The sequence below is a fragment of the Rhinatrema bivittatum genome, chromosome 2 (genome assembly GCF_901001135.1).
Source record: "Rhinatrema bivittatum chromosome 2, aRhiBiv1.1, whole genome shotgun sequence".
In the NCBI taxonomy this organism is placed as follows: Eukaryota; Metazoa; Chordata; class Amphibia; order Gymnophiona; family Rhinatrematidae; genus Rhinatrema; species Rhinatrema bivittatum.
Genome location: NC_042616.1, coordinates 413,288,857 through 413,308,382, shown reverse-complemented (window position 1 = coordinate 413,308,382; position 19,526 = coordinate 413,288,857). Strand labels below are relative to the sequence as shown.

At 45.6% G+C, this 19,526-nt stretch overlaps 1 protein-coding gene across 6 annotated transcripts in view; it reads left to right on the top strand.

The window, feature by feature from the left end:
- HMGXB4 (HMG-box containing 4) overlaps positions 1-19,260 on the top strand; it is a 146,835-nt gene extending 127,575 nt beyond the window's left edge. For 5 of the 6 annotated variants that reach the window (XM_029590129.1, XM_029590133.1, XM_029590130.1 and 2 more), the window contains exons 9-11: positions 8,636-8,796; positions 11,510-11,654; positions 18,380-19,260. In XM_029590129.1, the coding sequence (XP_029445989.1) occupies positions 8,636-8,796; positions 11,510-11,654; positions 18,380-18,555 (482 nt within the window). In that variant the 3' untranslated portion in view covers positions 18,556-19,260. The remainder of the gene's footprint in view (positions 1-8,635; positions 8,797-11,509; positions 11,655-18,379) is intronic. The other variant, XM_029590134.1, reaches the window with a different exon arrangement.
- Positions 19,261-19,526: the final 266 nt, after the last annotated feature.

Here is a 19,526-nt window from a genome sequence, read left to right as displayed (position 1 = left end):
ACACCAAACATGGACCTCCTGGCAAACCGGTCTAACGCCCAAGTACCCAGTTTCTTCAGCCGCAGACGGGAACCCCAGTCCCAGGGAATCGATACTCTGGTACAGCCCTGGCCACAGGAGACTCTGTTATACGCCTTCCCGCCATGGCCCTTATTGGGCTCAATCATCCACAAGATAGAACACCACAGGGTTCCAGTACTTCTAGTGGCCCCGGACTGGCCAAGAAGACCGTGGTATGCAGACATGCGAAGACTACTGACAGGGAGCCCCCTGCCGCTACCTCCACACAGAGACCTGTTCCAACAGGGACCGATCCTCCACGAGGATCCAGCTCGATTCTCTCTTACAGTCTGGCCATTGAGAGGACCCGCCTAAGGAAGAGTGGATAATCTGGACAGTAATTGACACCCTACTCAGAGCACGCAAGTTCTCCACATCCCTAACATACATAAGGATTTGGAGAGTATTCGAAGCCTGGTGCGAGGACCACGACATCATACCACGCTCAGTCAAAATTCCTGCGATTTTGGAATTCCTTCAGAACGGCCTACAGAAGGGATTGTCTCTCAACTCCATCAAGGTACAGGTGGCCGCATTGTCATGCTACGGAACCAAGAGCGAGAGCGGCAGCATAGCCTCTCACCTGGATGTCTCCCGCTTTCTGAAAGGAGTCAAGCAGATCCGACCACCCTTAAAGTGCCCGGTGCCTCTTTGGAACCTCAACCTAGTTCTAGATTTCCTAGCAGGAACCTCCTTCAGACCTCTCCGCGGCCTGTCTCTCCGACTATTAACATTGAAGACAGCCTTCCTGCTGGCAGTCTGTTCGGCCTGTAGTATATCCGAGCTACAAGCACTGTCCTGCTGAGAGCCGTTCCTCAGACTCACCCTGGGAACCATCCAGTTAAGCACAGTTCCGTCGTTCCTCCCCAAAGTGGTGTCTCACTTCCATCTCAACCAAACCATCTCGCTACCATCGCCAGATGAGCATAAGAATTCGGAAGAGGCTCGAAGTCAACGCCATCTCAATGTTGGCAGACTCCTAGTCCGATACCTGGAAAGGTCAGAATCCGTACGAAAGACAGACCATCTATTCGTCCTTCACAGCGGGAAGAAGCAAGGGGAAGCAGCCTCGCAAGCAACTATAGCCATTGGATCAAAGAAGTCATCAAGGCGGCCTACGTAGAAGCAGGCAAGCCACCGCCTTTACGAGTCAAGGCCCATTCAACTAGAGCCCAGGCAGTGTCCTGGGCGGAAACCAAGATGCTGTCACCCGCCGAGATCTGCAGGGCGGCGATATGGTCCTCCATCCACACTTTCTCCAGGTTTTACCGCCTGGATGTTCAGGCTCGGGAGGACACAGCATTTGCAAGGGCAGTACTAAGTGGGTCATGGGCAGCCTCCCATTGGTCCTGAGTCCATCTACTACATGCTAGGAAATGGAGAAATTACTTACCTGATAATTTTGTTTTCCTTAGTGTAGACAGATGGACTCAGCATCCCACCCATGGCTGCCGTTACTCATAGAATTCTCTGGGAACATCCCCGGGAGCGAGTGATTCACGGTAAGCCATGCTTCCTTCATCTAGGACACCCATCCTACCGGGTGTCGACGTTTCTCGATTGAGGGCACTGGCGGTCTCCAGCTATAGCCAATTCAACTAGTTCAAATTAATTAAGTTAACCAAGTTATAAAGTTAATCAAGTTATTCAAATTATTCAGTCATATATATATCCACAATGCTTTTTGAGGAGAATACTGAAGAGCTGCACTTCCTGCAGGGGTATATGTACTAGGGGCTGACGTCAGATTGAAATCTGATCCATCTGCAACTGCTATCAGGAGTACACTATACCCATTGGTCCTGAGTCCATCTGTCTACACTAAGGAAAACGAAATTATCAGATAAGTAATTTCTCCAATATGCTGTTTTTGCAATAGAATATTGAACAAAACAGATTACAATAAACTAAAATGACAAAGCAAATATAAAACGAAGGTAAGATAGTTACATTCATAAAATTATAAAATGGTACAAAAGTAATATTAAAATGAAGAAATAGAACAGAAGAGAAAGCAAATAGAATAAAATCATGGTAAGAACTGTGTACAGGGAATTAGATGTGATTTTGTGTCAAAGATGGCAAAAGCTTTTGAAAACAGGTATGTTTTTAATGATTTCTTGAATTCCTTGGGGTTTGAAATTTGACAAAGAGTGGTCAGTAGAGAGTTCCATAATAATGGACCTGCTACTGAAAAGGCCCTTTTCCTGGTGATGTTTAATCATACCAAACATATCGAAAACATGTCTAATAAGTTTTTATTTAGATATCTTAAATCCCTAGATGGTTTATAAATCCAAAGGATGGAACAAAGCCAAATTGAAGATGGGTTATGTAATAGTGAATGAACCAAGGATAGTATTTTATAAAGGATTCTGAATTTGATGGGTAACCAATGTAAAGAATATAGAGTTGGGAGTGATATGACTTTTAGCAGGTGAACCAAGTAAAATGCGACGTGCTGTACGCCTTCCCCCATGGCCACTACTGGGCGGGATCATCCGCAAGATAGAGCACCTCAGGGGGGCTAGTACTTCTAGTGGCCCCGGACTGGCCAAGAAAACCATGGTATGCAGACATGCGAAGGCTTCTGGCGGGGAATCCTCTGTGTCTACCCCCACAAAGGGACCTGCTCCAGCAAGGACCGATCCTCCTCGAAGACCCAACTCAATTTTTTCTTACATTCTGGACATTGAGAGGACTCGCCTGAAGAAGAGTGGATATTCTGGGGCAGTGATTGACACTTTGCTCCGAGCACGCAAGTTTTCCACGTCTCTAACTTACATAAGAATATGGAGAATATTTGAAGCCTGGTGTGAGGACCGTGTCATCCTTCCGCGGACAGTCAAAATCCCCATGATCCTGGAATTTCTGCAGGATGGCTTGAAGAAGGGTTTGTCTCTCAACTCCATCAAGGTTCAAGTTGCCGCGCTGACCTGCTTCAGAGCCAAAGTGGATGGCATCAGTCTATCATCCCATCCAGACGTTTCCTGAGAGGGGTCAAGCAAATCCGACCACCACTGAAGTGGCTGGTGCCCCTGTGGAATCTCAATCTAGTACTAGATTTCCTGGCAGGAGCTTCCTTCAGATCTACATGCAGTCTGTCACTACGGCTCCTGACCTTGAAGACTGCATTCCTAGTGGCAATCTGTTCAGCCCGTCACATCTCCGAACTTCAAGCACTATCCTGTCGGGAACCGTTCCTTAGATTCACACCGGGATCCATACAGCTCCGCACTGTCCCCTCCTTCCTTCCAAAGGTGGTTTCTCATTTCCATCTAAACCAAACCATCTTGCTGCCATCTCCAGACGAGCACAAGGACTCTGAAGACTCACGCCTTCTTCGCCAACTTAACGTCGGCAGACTCCTAGTCTGATACCTGGAAAGATCGGAATCCATACGAAAGACGGACCACCTATTCGTCCTTCACAGCAGGAAGAAACAAGGGGAAGCGGCCTCGCGGGCAACCATAGCCCGCTGGATCAAAGAAGTAATCAAGGCTGCCTGCGTAGAGGCAGGAAAGCCTCCACCTCTACAAGTCAAGGCCCATTCCACAAGGGCCCAGGCAGTATCCTGGGCAGAAACCAAGATGCTGTCACCCTCCGAGATCTGTCGGGCGGCGATGTGGACCTCCATTCACAACTTCTCAAGGTTCTACCACCTGGATGTTCAGCCCAGGGAGGACACAGCATTTGCAAGGGCAGTACTAAGTGGGCCACGGGCAGCCTCCCACCTGGTTCAGGAGTAGCTTTTGTACATCCCATTGGTCCTGAGTCCATCTGCTACACACTAGGAAATAGAGAAATTACTTACCTGATAATTTTGTTTTCCTTAGTGTAGACAGATGGACTCTGCATCCCATCCATGGCTGCCCCAAAATTCGGAAACCTCGGGTGACAATCCCCGAGAGCAAGACAAGCACAGGTAAGCCAGGCTTTACCTCTAGTTTAAGACACTCATAGTGGCCAGGTGTTGGCATTTTTCGGTTGAGTGCACTGGCGGTCTCCATTTGGAAATAAGTTCAACCAGTCCAAGTTAATCAAATTAATCAAATCAGCCAAATTAATCAAGTGATTAAAACACACATATATCCACAATTGCTTTTCGAGGCGAATACTGAAGAGCAGAGCTTCCTGCACAGGTATATGTAGGCTGATGTCAGATTGAAATCTGACTCCGTCTCCCAACTGCTCTCAGGAGTACACTATACCCATTGGTCCTGAGTCCATCTGTCTGCACTAAGGAAAATGAAATTATCAGGTAAGTAATTTCTACATTATATGCATTTTTGAATAGCCATGTTTTTAGCTCACATTTAAATCTCTTTGTCTGTTATTAACCGTAGCATCTCAGGTAGGGAATTCCATAGCTTTGGACCCGCTATGGAAAACACACGATCTTACTTGTGTCAGGTGTGTGCTCTGTATTGTGGGAACAGTCAATATTCCTTTATTTTGAGATCTTAGTGTTTGCTGAGGTGTGTATGATTGTATTGTCAGACCTATCATGCCAGTGTTACTGGAATTCATGATTTTGAATATTAGTGTTAATACCTTAAATTGTATTCAGGCTTGTACTGGCAGCCAGTGCAGAGAGATCAGCGAGGGTGTAAAGTGATCAAATTTTCTAGTTCCTAACAAATGTTTTGCTGAGGCATTTTGTAATAATTGTAACAGTTTTAATAGACATGCTGGAAGACCGAGTAATAATAAGTTACAGTAATCTAGATTTGAGCAAATTAGGGTTTGCAATACCGTACGGAAGTCCTTGAATGTTAATAAAGGTTTCAGTCAATGTAATATGCGCAACTTGGCTGTTGCGATGCGGCCCATGGCTGGAGCCACGAGCCGCCTCTTAACTCCGCAGCGGGGCCGCTGTCATCATTCCCGTCCCGCAGCCCGGTGAGGCCGCAGCCTGCCTTCTCCTGCCCGCGGCAGGAACCGCCGTGGCCTTTGCGGCCCGGCCGCCATCTTGCCAGCACGGCAGGAGCCGTGCCGGGCCTTCCCTAGCACAGAAGGAAGCCGCTGGTGACTCGGTAGGCTTCGCAGCCCGGAGGCCGCCGAAGCTGGGACCTCTCCTGCGGCTGGAGCCACCGTTGGTGACTCTTCAGCGGCTTGAATGACGCCGCTTACCTCGGGGCCTGTCCACGGCCCTCCTCCGGCTCCTTCTGCATGGCTACAGCAGGGATCTCGCTGTCCAGGGTCCTGCCCCCTGCTACAGCTCCTCCTAAGGGGCAGGCCCGCGGCTCTCTTCCCTATTTAAAGGGACAGTGAGGGTGCGGTCCCTGGAACTCCTCCCGCAGGCTCCTCCCAGGGAGTTACCTCCTAGCCCTACAAAAGGGCTCAGTTGCCATTCAGTCTTCACCTTGGAATTGGGTCGTTCTACTGCTCCTGGTTCTGTGTTTGCTTTGGATCCCATGTCCTGGTCGACTGCTTCCTGGGACTTTCATTCCATCCGGTGTCCGCTTCTGTGGTGGCTGGGACCCAGGTCCGGAGGAACACTCGCTCTGGTTGATCCCTCTCCAGGTTGCCACGCTGGTGGCTACTGATCCAAGTGCCTTCAGTTCCAGCGTCCTTGCGTCTTCAGTTCCAAGCTCCACATCTCCACGTCTTTCAAACTCCATGTCTCACCTTCCAAGGTAGTACCCCCGAACTGTCTTCCTGGTACTGACCTTTTGCCTGTTCCTCAACCATCCTTGCCTGCCCGGACCTATGCCTGTGACCTGACTACGCTGATTGCCTTCTGGAACCCGACCTTGCCTTAGCTAACTATTCTGGACTGATCTGACCCCTGCTTTCCATATGGACACCTCTTGCTGGCCTCCCGTGACTTCCGGCCGCCTTCCTAGGACAACGACCGCGCTTCTTTATGGTGGTGGGCCTACTCCGAACTGTCTCTGCTGAAATTCTGCGAGGCCCACCTGAGAACATCTCCTCCTGTACTCCACCTACTGGTGGCAGGCGCCCTCCAGGTCCGACCGGAGGGCTGGACCAACCCTGCCCCAAGCCAAGGGTCTACTTCATGAGCAACATTGGAGTAACCTGTAGTAACTAATTTATTGATTTGCTTTGTCATCGTCAGGTTCTCATCAAGCTAGGTACCTAGATCCCATACTTGATTTGAGGGAGTAATTTGGAAATTACCCAGGTCTAGAGCCAGTGGTTTTACTATTGAAGAGTTTTTGCTTAACCAAATGATTTCACTATTTTGGGGGTTTAATGTTAAGTTGCGTTAGTTCCTGCTGTATTGCTTTCATATATGTTGAAAGTATATATACTGTATTTTCAAATGATTTGGAGAATGGAATGTAAAATTGTATGTAGTCAGCATATAGGAAGAAGATAATTCCTAATTCCACCAGTAATTTACACAGTGGGATCATACAGATATTGAAAAGTGTTCCCAAGAGGGTTGAGCCTTGAGGGAAACCTGTATCAATATGGAAAGTATCAGAAATATGATTGCCCAATTTTACTTGGAATGTTGTATTAGATATAAAGGAGAAGAACCATCTGAGAATGCTACCGTCGATCCCAATGTTGCTCAGCTGTTGGCACAGCAGGGTATGGTCCACAGTGTCAAAAGCAGCTGTTAGGTCAATTAGCACTAGAAAATAAGATTCATCAGCATCAAACCCTTGCAAAACAGAGAAGTGAGAAGGAGTAATGTTTCAGTTGAACAATTTTTTCTAAATCCAAATTGATTTGGGAAGAGAATATCTTGGTCTTCCAGATGGTTTACTAGTTGAGATGAAGGTGCTTTTTCAAGTACTTTTGAGAGAGGACAAATTGGATATTGGACAATAGCTGTCTCAATCGTCGATTCTAACAGTTTTATTTTTTATAATTGGTTTTATTACTGCTTGTTTTAACCCATGTGGAACGATTCCTTCTGAGAGAGAATGATTAATTGAAGATGTAATTGTCAGCTATGTGTACTTGTTTCAAGGAACTGGCAGGAATTGGGTCACGTGGGTGAATAACAGGATTAACTTTTTAGCAATGATTTGATTTATTTTGAGATTAGTTACTCTGTCGAATGTGGACCACTTAACCTGGTTCAGTGGATCTTCTGGTACTTTTGTAGGAGAATAGATTGGGAACTGAGTTTTCAGCTTATTGATTTTGTTTAAAAATGATGTGGCATATTCATTGCAAGCGGTCTTTGAGAATTTATAGCTTCTCTAGATGGAAGATGAAAGGTCCTTAGTAAAGTGTTTTATAACATCAAAGAGCAATTTAGAATTAAATATTACCCTGTGAATCTGTTTAGCATAGTAATCTTTTTTTTTTTTTTTTGCTTTATTGGTAGGAGAGATTTATATTTTTCCAGGGATTCAGATGACTGGCATTTCTGCCATTGTTTCTCTAATTTTCTAAGACTCTGTTTAGTACTTCTTAGTTCATCATTGTAGTTGGGGCTTCTTATGTTTAGAGGTATTCCTTTCTTTGTTAATAGTTTTCGTCTGGACAGTCTGAGGTTTTCAACTTTTTCATTGATAATCTTGTCCCAGGAATCAAATGCAAAGGGGGCATTAGCTTGATTTATTTCAAGTCCCTTCTCTCCTTTGATAGATGGCATTGCAGCACAACCATCTGCACCAGGGGTGCGGCTGCATATCTACCGTGTTTCCCCGAATATAAGACAGCGTCTTACTTTCTTTTTACCCCCAAAAGTCCCACTATGTCTTACTTTCAGGGTATGTCTTATATTGGAAAAAAAACCTGAGTGTTCAAAAAAAAATTATTTTTAAATACCTGTCGGAGGGCCGCGTGGGTCCAGGCGGCTGGCGGCGGGAGCCGGGTGGTCGCGTGTTAAATCTAGGCCGCGGGCGGGTGGGCGCTTGTTCCAGGCGGCGGCGGGGGGGGGGGGGGGGGGGGGGGACGCGTGTTAGTTCGAGACGGGCGGCGGGTGGTCGCGTGTTAAATCTAGGCCGGGTCGCACAGGCGCGCATTCATTCACTGCCGAGGCAGCCCCCACCGGCAGTGAATGAATGCGCGCCTGTGCGACCTGGCCTAGATTTAACACGCGGCCGCCCGCCGGCCGTCTCGAACTAACGCGCGTCCACCCCCCCCCCCCCCCCGCCGCCGCCGCCACCTGGAACAAGCGCCCACCCGCCCGCGGCCTAGATTTAACACGCGACCACCCGCCGCCAGCCGCCTGGACCCACGCAGCCCTCCGACAGGTATTTAAAAATAATTTTTTTTTGAAATGACAGGTACGTCTTACTTTCGGGGGATGTGTTACATTAGCCGACCCCCCTAAAATTCCCACTACGTCTTACTATCAGGGGTGTCTTACTATCGGGGAAACACGGTAGTACATAAGTGCTAAGACTGTAAAGTGGGTTTCCAGTTTATACTGGGAAAATGAACCAAAAAGTGTTAGTTTGAGGGCCAGTGTGAGATGAAAGCAAGAATAAGAAGAATCAGAAATGGGCTCTGTGAAGCTAACAATTTTCTAACTTGACAGGCTTCTCTTCCTTCTGTTTTCTCTGTCATCCCTCTTCACCTGCTGTATCTCTCTCACCTGTTGCTGCCTCTCTCTGTACTAAACCATTATTCTTCCTTTCAGCTGGGGTTATATCTCCCCATAAGAAATCACCTTCCAGTTCGCTGGCTGTCTCCTCATCACCAGCTAAAGTCCCAGAGACAGAGCCCATTGATGTGGCTGCACATTTACAGTTGCTGGGAGAATCTTTAAGCCTGATAGGACACCGGCTGCAGGAGACGGAGGTGAGTCCCACAGTTATCTGTAGTCTTTAAACTTTTATTTATTTGTTTTAACAGAGAAATAAACATGCTATATTGGACCCTTGAAACAGAATCGCACAAGGGGTTGAATTAACACAAGTTTGAAATTTGTTAATGAACTTTAACCCCTTTGTGTATAATTGTTTTTTTTATTGATTGTTAAGCCATAAACAATTTAAAAGCAGATTTAAAAATCAGAAAAATTTGACAGCATTACAAATATCAAACTGAGTATAGAGAAAAATAACAGCAACCAGCACACAAACTGCTTAAAAAAACAAATCTCAAAGCAAAACAGAGAAACAGTCAAAAGTTAATACACCGAAACACCTCATCCCCCGAGTCCCATCCTAACACAACCCACCCTCCCCTAGAAAAAGAGAGCCTAACATTCAGCTGAAACATTATACTTTAAAGCAGACAAAAATTTAAGAACAGGTGCCCAGGCCCCCTCAGCAATCTGAAGTTTTCCCATAATTCTAGTAGAAAGAAGCTCCAGTTCAAGCCACCCACCCATTTCAGCCAGCCAATCCCTACTAGAAGGGGTTGGGGGGGGTGGCTTTCTCCACAGTATCAGCAATACTCTCCTTACTACAGCAAATAATTTCTTAATAACAATGGACCATTTCCAAATATTGGAGGGGCAAAAAAAGACTGTAGACTCCAGGGTTATCTGGCATTGATATCCTAATATCATCTTGAATTCTACTTGTAATTCTTTTCCAAAAAATCCTGAGATGTGGACATATATAAAGAATGTGTGTTAATGTTCCCATTTTACCACATCCTCTCTGAGATTAGATTTAGAGGAATCCATCGCATGAAGGCGAGACGGTGTAAAATATGCCTGCATCACCACCCTATACTATTGATCTATTGTTCTCAAAGAACGCAAACATTTCCAAAGATCAGCAGTAATCTGGTCCCAGCCTTAGAGTTGAATTTCTACTCTCCCTTCTTTGTCCCATCTCTTCCACGCCTTTAATGGCTGGGAGTCTTTAGTTCATTGCAAGGCTCTGTAAATCTTGCCTGTTCGACTTTTAGGGCACTTATTGACAAACACCATTCTCATGAACATTGGAGGAAGCCTCACCAGAGCAGATCTTATCTCATATCTCATGGCCATATCTCTGAGCTGAAGAAATGCAAAGAATGGAAACTATTCTAAAATAAACTTGATTTAAAATCAGCCCATATGCAAGAAAACCCTTGATCAAATTGAGAAAAAATACATAGCTTGGATGAAAGAACCAACGTCCAAGCAAATGGGGGCCATGCCCTACATATTTCTTCAGAACCCCAAATGGGAGTAACGCCTAATACTCATTGTCCACTTTCACCCTTAGCAGAGATCCACCAAACCATGATTGCTGTTTCAGAGCCATATAATATCCTCTTAAGAACTGAGGTCCAGGGATACCAACCATTTTGAGAGCCTAACTCTCTCCTCTCAAATTCAATCCAGTGTTGGCTAGGATTGGGACAATTCCATTGAGTCAGAATATTGAACCAAGCTGCTCTATATTATTGAAAATGTGGAAGATTTATGCCCTCATCAGCCTTAAGCCTTGCATTGTTTTTAAACTAATCTTAGCAGTTTTACTGACCCACAAGAGATTGGACACTTTTATTTTATTGAGGGCAAAAAAAAACAAAAAACAACCCGAAGATATGGCATTCGGCAACATTGTAAATAAATAAAGGAGTCTTGGCAGCCAATTCATTGAACTGCATTTGCTCTTCCCAATCAGTTTACAATATATGCAGTCATTTCCTTTTAAGAGCATCCTCCTTAAACGCCTTTAAGAGAGAAGTATAATTCTGAATGTGCTGATAATCTTATACCCAAATATTCAAATTTCTAACAGCCCTTTTAAATGGACCATTTATTGCTTCCAAAAAAAAAACTACTGGAGGCCAACCATGTTAATAGCATGATCTCTGATTTCACCAACATTGACCCTATATTCTGAAAGGTATACAGCAAATACAATAAGGCAGGTACAGTAAGTCCTAAGTCAGAAATGTATAACAAAATATCATCTGTATATAATGCCACTTTATTTTCTTGTCCTTGGATCAAAATTCCTTTCAAATTAGGGGAGTTCCTAATATGCTCTGCTAACGGCTGAATTACCAATACAAACAGAAGTGACAAAAGAAATAATTCAGAATAGCCAGAGGAAATATTAACCCTTACCTCTGCAGAAGTGGAATAATATAGCACCTACACCCATTTCCTGTAAACATCCTCAAACCCAAAGTCACCCCGGACCTCCCTCATGAAACTCCACTCAACCTTGTCAAAAGCTTTTTCTGCATCTAAAGATATTATTGCACCATTTGACCAATACTTTGGTCCAAATCTCCCAAGGTTCTCAGTAAATTATCCATCAAATGATATCAGAAATGAGCCCCAATTGGTCCCTATGAACCAGGTTTCCCAAAATCCTATCTAATCTAGAGGCCAATATTTTCATGAAGATCTTCATATCTGCATTTAACAATGAAATTGGACAGTATGAGGCACAGTCATCTTTTGCTTTACCCTTTTTGGGAATAGCCATAATGATAGCCTCTTCCATGTTTTGTTTTGTTTTTTTAATTAAAACATTTTTCCCCTTAATTATCTGGCTGCTGATCTTCCTGGGATATAAAGTCTTTTCTATACATACTGATGCATTGATCTCTCCAGTTCTCTTTCTTCCTGCTCCCAGGGGATGGTCGCTGTCTCAGGCAGTCTGTCAGTGCTTCTGGATTCTATTCTGTGTGCCCTGGGGCCGCTGGCCTGCCTCACTGCCCAGGTCCCACAACTCAACAGCTGCCCAAAGCAAGTCCTGGTGAGTTCTGTTACAACACTTTGCTTTAGATTATTTGTTTAAAACATTTTTGTTTCTTGCTTGGTTTTTTGAGGGAGTGACTAACTCATCATAGTGGAATTTGTTCTGAGAGAGCACAACTTTCATGTTAATCTGTATCAGAAACAGGCCGAAAATGCACCAGATATGAATTGAATGGAGCAGAGAGCATGGATAAACGTTTCTTGCTTATAGTGGAAGTATTATGTGAATTGTGTTCTATTGTGTTTATAATGTGATTTAGAAACAGGAAAAAAAGAGTTTCTTAAAGGGGAGGGTCTATAATCGCTGTTTTCCTGTACATACCCAGATCAGTCCAGATTCCTGGGTTTTGCATCCCTGCCAGCAGATGGAGACAGAGAAAGTTTAAACTGATACTGCTACATAACCCTGTGTGCCTCAGTATTTCTGTCTCCAGCAGATGGTAGATGGTGCAAAACCTGCAGTTCTGCAGTCAGGAGACCAAATTTAGAGTTATGAGCCTTCCTTCCAAGAGGTTGTTAGGTCCTGGGGGGAGCATCCCTGTGGGTTGAGGTGGACAAGCTGGGGGTTGGTGACCTTTTTGTATGCTCAGTCCTTGCGTCCGTGGGGTGTAAATCTGGTGGTGCAGATCACTCCCCTTCATGAGGCAGCTGCAGGCTCAGGATAGCTGGTTTTCTGGCTGTCCCTTTTTCTTTTTGTACAGCTGTGTTCCAACCTAGGACTTGTGCATAAAGAATTGTTTAAAAAAAAAAAAAAAAGGGCAGGTAGGAAATTTAAGCACTTGTGCTTGGCCAACTTCCTGCTTCTTTGGCAGCTGGGGAGTTTGGCGCCATTGTGTTCAGCATCGGTGGCTACTTTGGGACCGAGGTAAGCTTCCTGTCGGAGGGATGGTGCGTGGTTCGGTTTGCCACACATGTGGCTTGGAGAGATCATGCCTTAACCGCGTTGGCCTGTGCTCCAGTTGTTTCGTCAGGGGTGAGGAGCCATCCGATGGTCTGGGGGCTGCGAAAAGGAGGAGGTTGTCGCCCACACCGGTTCCTCCAGCGCTGCAAGGTTTGCTTCGGGTTGAGGATCCCTTTCCCATCAGCGCAGGAACGGTGGCCATCTTGAGAGGTCATGTGGCCCAAGCTGCGCTGAGGGAGATGGAGGGGAATTTCCCTCCAAGGCTTGCTTGGACTCTGAAGAGGAGCAAGGGTGGGGGGGGGGGGGGCAGATGGGGAAGGTAGTCCCATTTTGCCTATCCTGGTTTCTTCTCAGTCCTGTGTTTGCTTCTGCATGAGGTCTATTTGGCTCAGCACGAGGCAGCTGCTTCTGGGTTGGGGATTCGGGCCCAGCCTTCCAAGGGTTTGGATTTGGGTTCCAAACCTCTTCCGTTGGTCCAGTGCTTGTTGGTCCGGTTCCACCTCAAGGGGTTGCGGTTGATGGTTCAGATGACTCCAACAACACTCCCGAGATTCCTGAGGTGCCTCTGGTGCACGACCTGACATTGATCCGGATATAGTCGGTGCTAATTTGGGGAATGATCCTGAGGAGGTTCAGGTTTCCGAGGGTAATGACCCTAATGTGGTCAGGCTTTTTCGCAAGGAGGAGCTAGGGCCATTGAATCCTCATATTTTGGAGAAACTCAGGATCGTTTCCGCAGGAGGACTATGATTTGGAAGGGGCTGATCTGGTCTTTAGGCTGTGGGGTCCAGCGAAAGCCTTCCCTTATCATAAGTTGGTTAAAAAGCTGGTGGATCGGGAGTGGGATTCTCCTGAAGCCGGTTTGAGGGTAGGGAGGGCTATGGTGAAGCTTTATCCTTTGCTGGAGCAGATGTTGGATCTTTTTTTCCTTCCTTAGGTTGATGTAGCGGTATCGGTATTACCAAGAAGACAACTATTCTTAAAAGATATATTTAGGATCTAAATTGGAGGTGCATCTCAAGAAGATTTTTGAGGTGTCGGCTTTGAGTTTACGGTCGGCCATTTGTTCCAGTTTTATGCAGCGGGTTTGTCTGCATTGGGTGCAGCAGCTCCAGGAGGCCAAGTCAAAGCCTGAAGAGGAAGCAATTAAAGCTGAGTGCTTAGAAGCGTTAGTGGCTTATGGGGCGGATGCGCTGTATGACTTGGTAAGGACCTTCTCTCGGATTATGGTGTCAACGGTATCAGCAGGAGGTTGTTATGGTTGTGTAATTGATCGGTGGATGTGTCATCCAAGTCTCAGTTGGGGTCTCTGCCTTTCAAAGGCAGACTCTTGTTTGGTGAGGACCTAGAGCAGCTGATGAAGAATTTGAGCGAAAATAAAGTGCAACTGTTACCTTAGGATAAGCTTAAGGGCAAGAGGTTTTTTCAAACTCGTCCCATTTTTGAGATGATAGAAGTTTTCACCCAGCAAGGAGAGTTGCATGTCCACAAAAACAATTCTTTCTCTGTGGCAAGTCTTGGGGGCAGACCTTTCGAAGAGGTCTGAGACCCTTCCGAGACATTGCAAATGGTAGCGCAATGAGGCGGGGCTGGTCCACTCCGTTGTTCCTGTTATAGGAGGTTGCTTTACGTGTTTTTACGGGGAGTGGGCCAAATTTACCTCAGTGGGTCCTCAGTGTATTGAGAGACAGCTATACGTTAGAAATTGCTCGGCCCAAGCAACTTGTGGTTCGAGAGACACTGGACCAGTTGTGGAAGCTAGGAGCAGTAATTCCAGTTCCCCAAGAGGAGTGAGGCACAGGAAGGCATTCCATTTACTTTGTCATTCCAAAGAAGGAAGGCACTTCTCATCTGATTCTGGATTTGAAAAGGGTGAATGCAGTGCTCAAGGTACCGCATTTCTGAATGGAGACCCTGAAGTCAGTTGTGGCAGTGGTTTGCAAAGGCGAGTTTCTGGCTTCTCTAGATTTGACAGAGGCATATCTACTACACATACCCATCCATCCAGAGCATCAAAGGTTTTTACGATTCATGGTTCTGGATCAGTATTTTCAGTTTCAGGCTCTTCCCTTCGGTTTGGCCACGGTGCCGCATACTTTCTCCAAGGTGATGGTAGTGGTGGTAGCTTTACATTGGGAAGGAGTTCTGATGATTCCTTATCTAGACGACTGGCTTATCATGGCAAAGTCTGAGAACCTTTGTCATCAGTTGGTTCAGAAGGTGATCAACATACTCGAGTCGCTCGGCTGGGTAGTAAACTTGGCTAAGAGTCACTCTGTTCTGTCGCAGTCCCTGGAGTATCTTGGAGCTCGGTTCGACACTCTGACGGGCAAGGTGTTTCTCATGGAGGAACATGTTCTGAAGTTGCAGGGGCAAATTCATCAATTGTTGGGATGCTGATGCTCAAAGTCTGGGATTATGTGCAGGTTCTGGGTTCGATGGCTTTGACCCTGGAGTTAGTGCCATGGGTATTCGTACACATGAGGCTCCTGCAGAGAGCTCTGTTGTCTCGATGTAATCCATTTTCAGGAGTTTCATCTTCCCTTGCGCTTGAGGGCGTTGGCAGGGACAGTCTATCTTGGTGTCTTCTGAGTTCCAGTCTGGTTCGTGGTGTGGAGGTGGAGGCTTTGGATTTGGTGATCCTTACTATCGATGCCAGTCTGTCTGATTGGGGTACAGTTTGTCAGCAGCAGTCAACTCAAGGCTGCTGGTCCGCGACAGAGGCTTCCTGTTCTGTCAATCTGTTAGAGACCAGAGCGGTGCGTTTAACATTATTTGCCTTTCTGCCATTGATCAGAAGTCAGTTGGTGAGGGTCCTGTTGGACAATGCGACGATGGTGGCTACATCGATCAGCAGGGAGAAACCAAGAGTCAGGTAATGGCCCAGGAGGCTCAAGAGATGATTCTTTGGGTGGAGCAACATCTGGAGCAGATAGTGGTGTCGCACATCACAAGGGTCGAAAACGTCCAGGCGGATTTTCTGAGTCGCAGATTGTTAGATCTGAAAGAGTGGGAGCTTTCAGAGACAGCGATGCAGCTCATCCACGTGAGGTGGGGCTGTCCCCAAGTGGATCTAATGGCGACTCATAAGAATGCCAAGGTGGCTCAGTTTTTCAGTCAAAGAAGGGAGCACAGGGCCGAGGGTGTTGATGCTGTGGTGGTGCCTTGACCTTGGGAAGTTCTGCTTTACATTTTTCCTCCTTGGCCTCTAGTGGGCAAAGTGTTGTGGCGCATCGAGACACCCGGGTGAAGTAGTTTTGGTGGCTCTGGAGTGGCCACATCTGCCGTGATTCGCGGATCTAGTCAACTTGGCTGTGGACAGTCCACTGTGCTTTGATTATCTGACGGGCCTTCTTCATCAGGGCCCCATATTTTCAAACCAGGCTGCTCACTTTTGCCTAGCAGGTTGACTTTTGAGAGGCTGCGATTGAGGTGCAGGTTGTTATTGCTAAGCTTAGGCAGGCCAGGAGAAAGTCTACTTCTCTTTCGTATGTGATTGTCTGGAAAGTGTTTGAGTCCTGGTGGGGTTAATGGAGTTTATGCTGTAGAATCTAGGATGTCTCATATGTTGTCCTTTGTTCAAGGGTCTGGTCATGGGTTTGGCTTTGAAATCTCTGAAGATTCCAGGTGGCTGCTCTTAGTTGTCCTTGGGGAAAAGTACAGGGTTCCTCTCTTTCCACTCATTCAGATGTGGTTTGGTTTCTTTGGGGGGGGCCAAAGAATTTGCATCTGCCGGTAAGGAAGGTTTGTCCGTCCTGGAATCTTAATCTCGTCCTCGGGGGTTTATGTGAGGTGCCGTTCAAACCACTCAGGAGAAGTGACTCTTAAAGATTTGCTTCTTAAGGTTGTTTTCCTTGTAGCCCTATGTTCCGCTAGGAGGATTTCGGAGTTACAGGCTTTGTCTTGCCATGATCCATTCCTTCAGGTTTTGGACTCAGAAGGACGGTTCCTTCCTTTTTGCCTAAGGTGGTATCGGCATTTCATGTGAATCAGACGGTAGAGCTTCCAGCTTTTTCTGTGCTAGATCCCTCCACACCTCATGCGAAGGAGCTTAAGCTTTTAGATGTGCGGAGGGCGTTGTTGAGATATCTCAAGGTAACAAATGACTTTTGGAGGTCGGATCACCTCTTTGCTTTATGGAGCGGTCCGAAAAGAGGTTCTCAGGCTACGATTGTGTGGTGGCTCAAGGAAGCCATTGAGTGAAGGTACATAGCTAAGGGTCGTATGATTCCTGAAGGTTTGCAAGCCCATTCTACACACTCTAAGGCAGCCTCGTAGGCAGAGGCACAGTTGGTTTCGCCGCAGGAAATTTGCAGGGTGGTGACTCGAAAGTCGCTGCATACTTTTGCAAGGTACTATTGTCTGGATGTAGGGGATCCGGAGTCCTGGTCTTTTGGCGAGAGTGTTTTGCAAGTGGGACTCTCCAGGTTTCACCCTAAGTAGGGAGCTTTGGTATATCCCAGGAATCTGTACTATTCTGGGTACGTACAGGGAAAGGAGAATTGGTTCTTACCTACTAATTTTTGTTCCTGTAGTACCACAGATCAGTCCAGAACCCGCCCGATGTGTTGAGATGGAGAATCGTCCGCTCATTTTAGGTTCTTGGTATGGAATTCAGACTTAAAAAAAAAAAAAGTTGGAGTCATAGGTTCGGTGTGCTGCGGCGGTCGGGGGAGCGGACAGAGTGTTGGGAATTGTTGGAGGGGGGAGTGGTGGATGAAACGGGAGGTGTCGTGGTGCCTCTGTGTCGCTCCATGGTGAGACCACGCCTTGAGTGCTATGTGCAGTTTTGGTCGCTGCATCTCAGGAGGGATGTAGTTGCGGTGGAGAGGGTGCAGAGAGGGGTGACCAGTGTGATGGGGGGAGTGGGGCAGCTCCCCTATGGGGAGGGGCTGGAGAGGTTGGGACTTTTTGGCTTGGGGAGGGGACGGCTGAGGGGGGATGTGATAGAGGTGTAAAATCATGAGAGGTCTAGAATGGGTAGATGTGAATCGGATAATAGACTAGGGGGCACTCCATGAAGTTAGCATGTGGCACTTTTAAAACTAATCAGAGAAAGTTCTTTTTCACTTGACGCACAATTAAACTCTGGAATTTGTTGCCAGAAGATGTGGTTAGTGCAGTTAATACAGCTGTGTTTAAAAAAGGATTGGATAAGTAGTTCTTGGAGGAGAAGTCCATTACCTGCTATTAATTAAGTTGACTTAGATAATAACCACCACTATTACTAGCAATGGTAACATGGAATAGACTTAGTTTTTGGGTACTTGCCAGGTTCTTATGGCCTAGATTGGCCACTGTTGGAGGCAGGATGGTGGGCTTGGTGGGCTCTTGGTCTGACCCAGTATGGCATGTTCTTGTATATAATGTATGTGAAAAAGGCTGGTTTCCAATAAAAAGTTTGCATAGCTAAGGATTCCCCATGTGTGGGGACTGCCATCCTGCTTGTCCTCGGAGAAAGCAGAATTGCTTACCTATGACTGCTGTTCTCTGAGGACAGCAGAATGGCAGTCCTCATAAGATCCTCCCACCTCCCCATGGAGTTGGGTCTCCACTTCATGGATTCTTAGCTAAATTATTAGACCGAAGGGACCCCGCATGGACAAGTGGTATAATGCATGCTGAATGAGGCTTTGTCAAAGTTTTAGATACCTGTTACAAGTAAGCAACTCTATCTCAGCTCTTTTGCCTATATGAGTTTTGGTACATGACTTAATATTTGTTTGCAATTCCCATAACCAAATTATCTTTTCCTCCTTTAGGATTTTAGTACAAATGAATCCTTTAGGGAAAAAAATAAATAATTTGTTTTTATTCCACAGTCAAACACATTGGACAATATTGCCTACATCATGCCTGGTCTCTGACAGCAAAGGATCATAGGAGGCATCATGTGACATGGACAATTCATGTACAGATTTCAGTGATACCCAAGAAGCCCCCCTGTCCTTGGTTGATGCTTTTAAAAATATATATATATTTATATACATATGTATAATATATATATAGTATTATAACTATTTCGCTTATGCTAATTTTATTAGGAGTTTTTAGAATTACTTAAAGTGGTTGAATTTTTTTTCATTTTTAGATGAAAATGACTTTGTAAACCTTGAACTGAAAGCATTTGCCTTGACGCTGTTTTTAAATATTTAAATATAGCTGCTTGAAAGATTTTATTAAAGAAAATCTTTAAAATTATAGGAATACATGACTGCTATGCAAAGTTCCTACTATTTGATGTTGGATGTGTCTCAGGCAAGACATCCTCTTTGCACAGTCCCTTTGGTTTCCAGGCCAAGTTTAAAATGCCATCAAACAGCAGGAACTTTCCAGAAGGGTTAAGTGCTTCTGTAACATACTTAATTCGACTTTGCAGGTGCAGGTTGTTGTATGTTCTTTGAAAACTTCATGAAACAAGGTTTAGCTCTGTCTGTTTCATGGCAGCTGGGGCCAGGACAGAGAGAGGACATTGGGACCATTATTTCCAAAGCCTGTGTATCTCAGTGGGGCCGGACTTTTGGCAGGCAGCAGATGAAAAATGGCTTGTGGAAGTATTGTCTCGCTGTCCAAAGTCCTTGAACAGACTCTTGGGTACTTGTTCATCTGGAGGACTGCAGCGATGAGTATTCTACTCTCCCAGAGACTTTACTCTTATGTGGTTTGGGTTTCTTGTGCTTAATAAAGTTTTATTTCTTTTGTATATATATGTAAATATATATATATATATATATATATGTTTATATTTTTGGTCTGTATGCACATATATTTCTGCTGCTGTTTAAAGATAGAAAACTCGCTTTAGTAGATTGGTGCAAAGATTACAGCACCTTTCATCCCTAGGTCACTTGGTCTTTCAAGTCCAGGTCATTCAATGACTGAAAATCATTTCCTTCTAACTTCTGTTTGTTGGCTCTTGGCATTGGGTTACTAGTGAACGGGTATGTTTATCACTGTAAATAGGGAAAA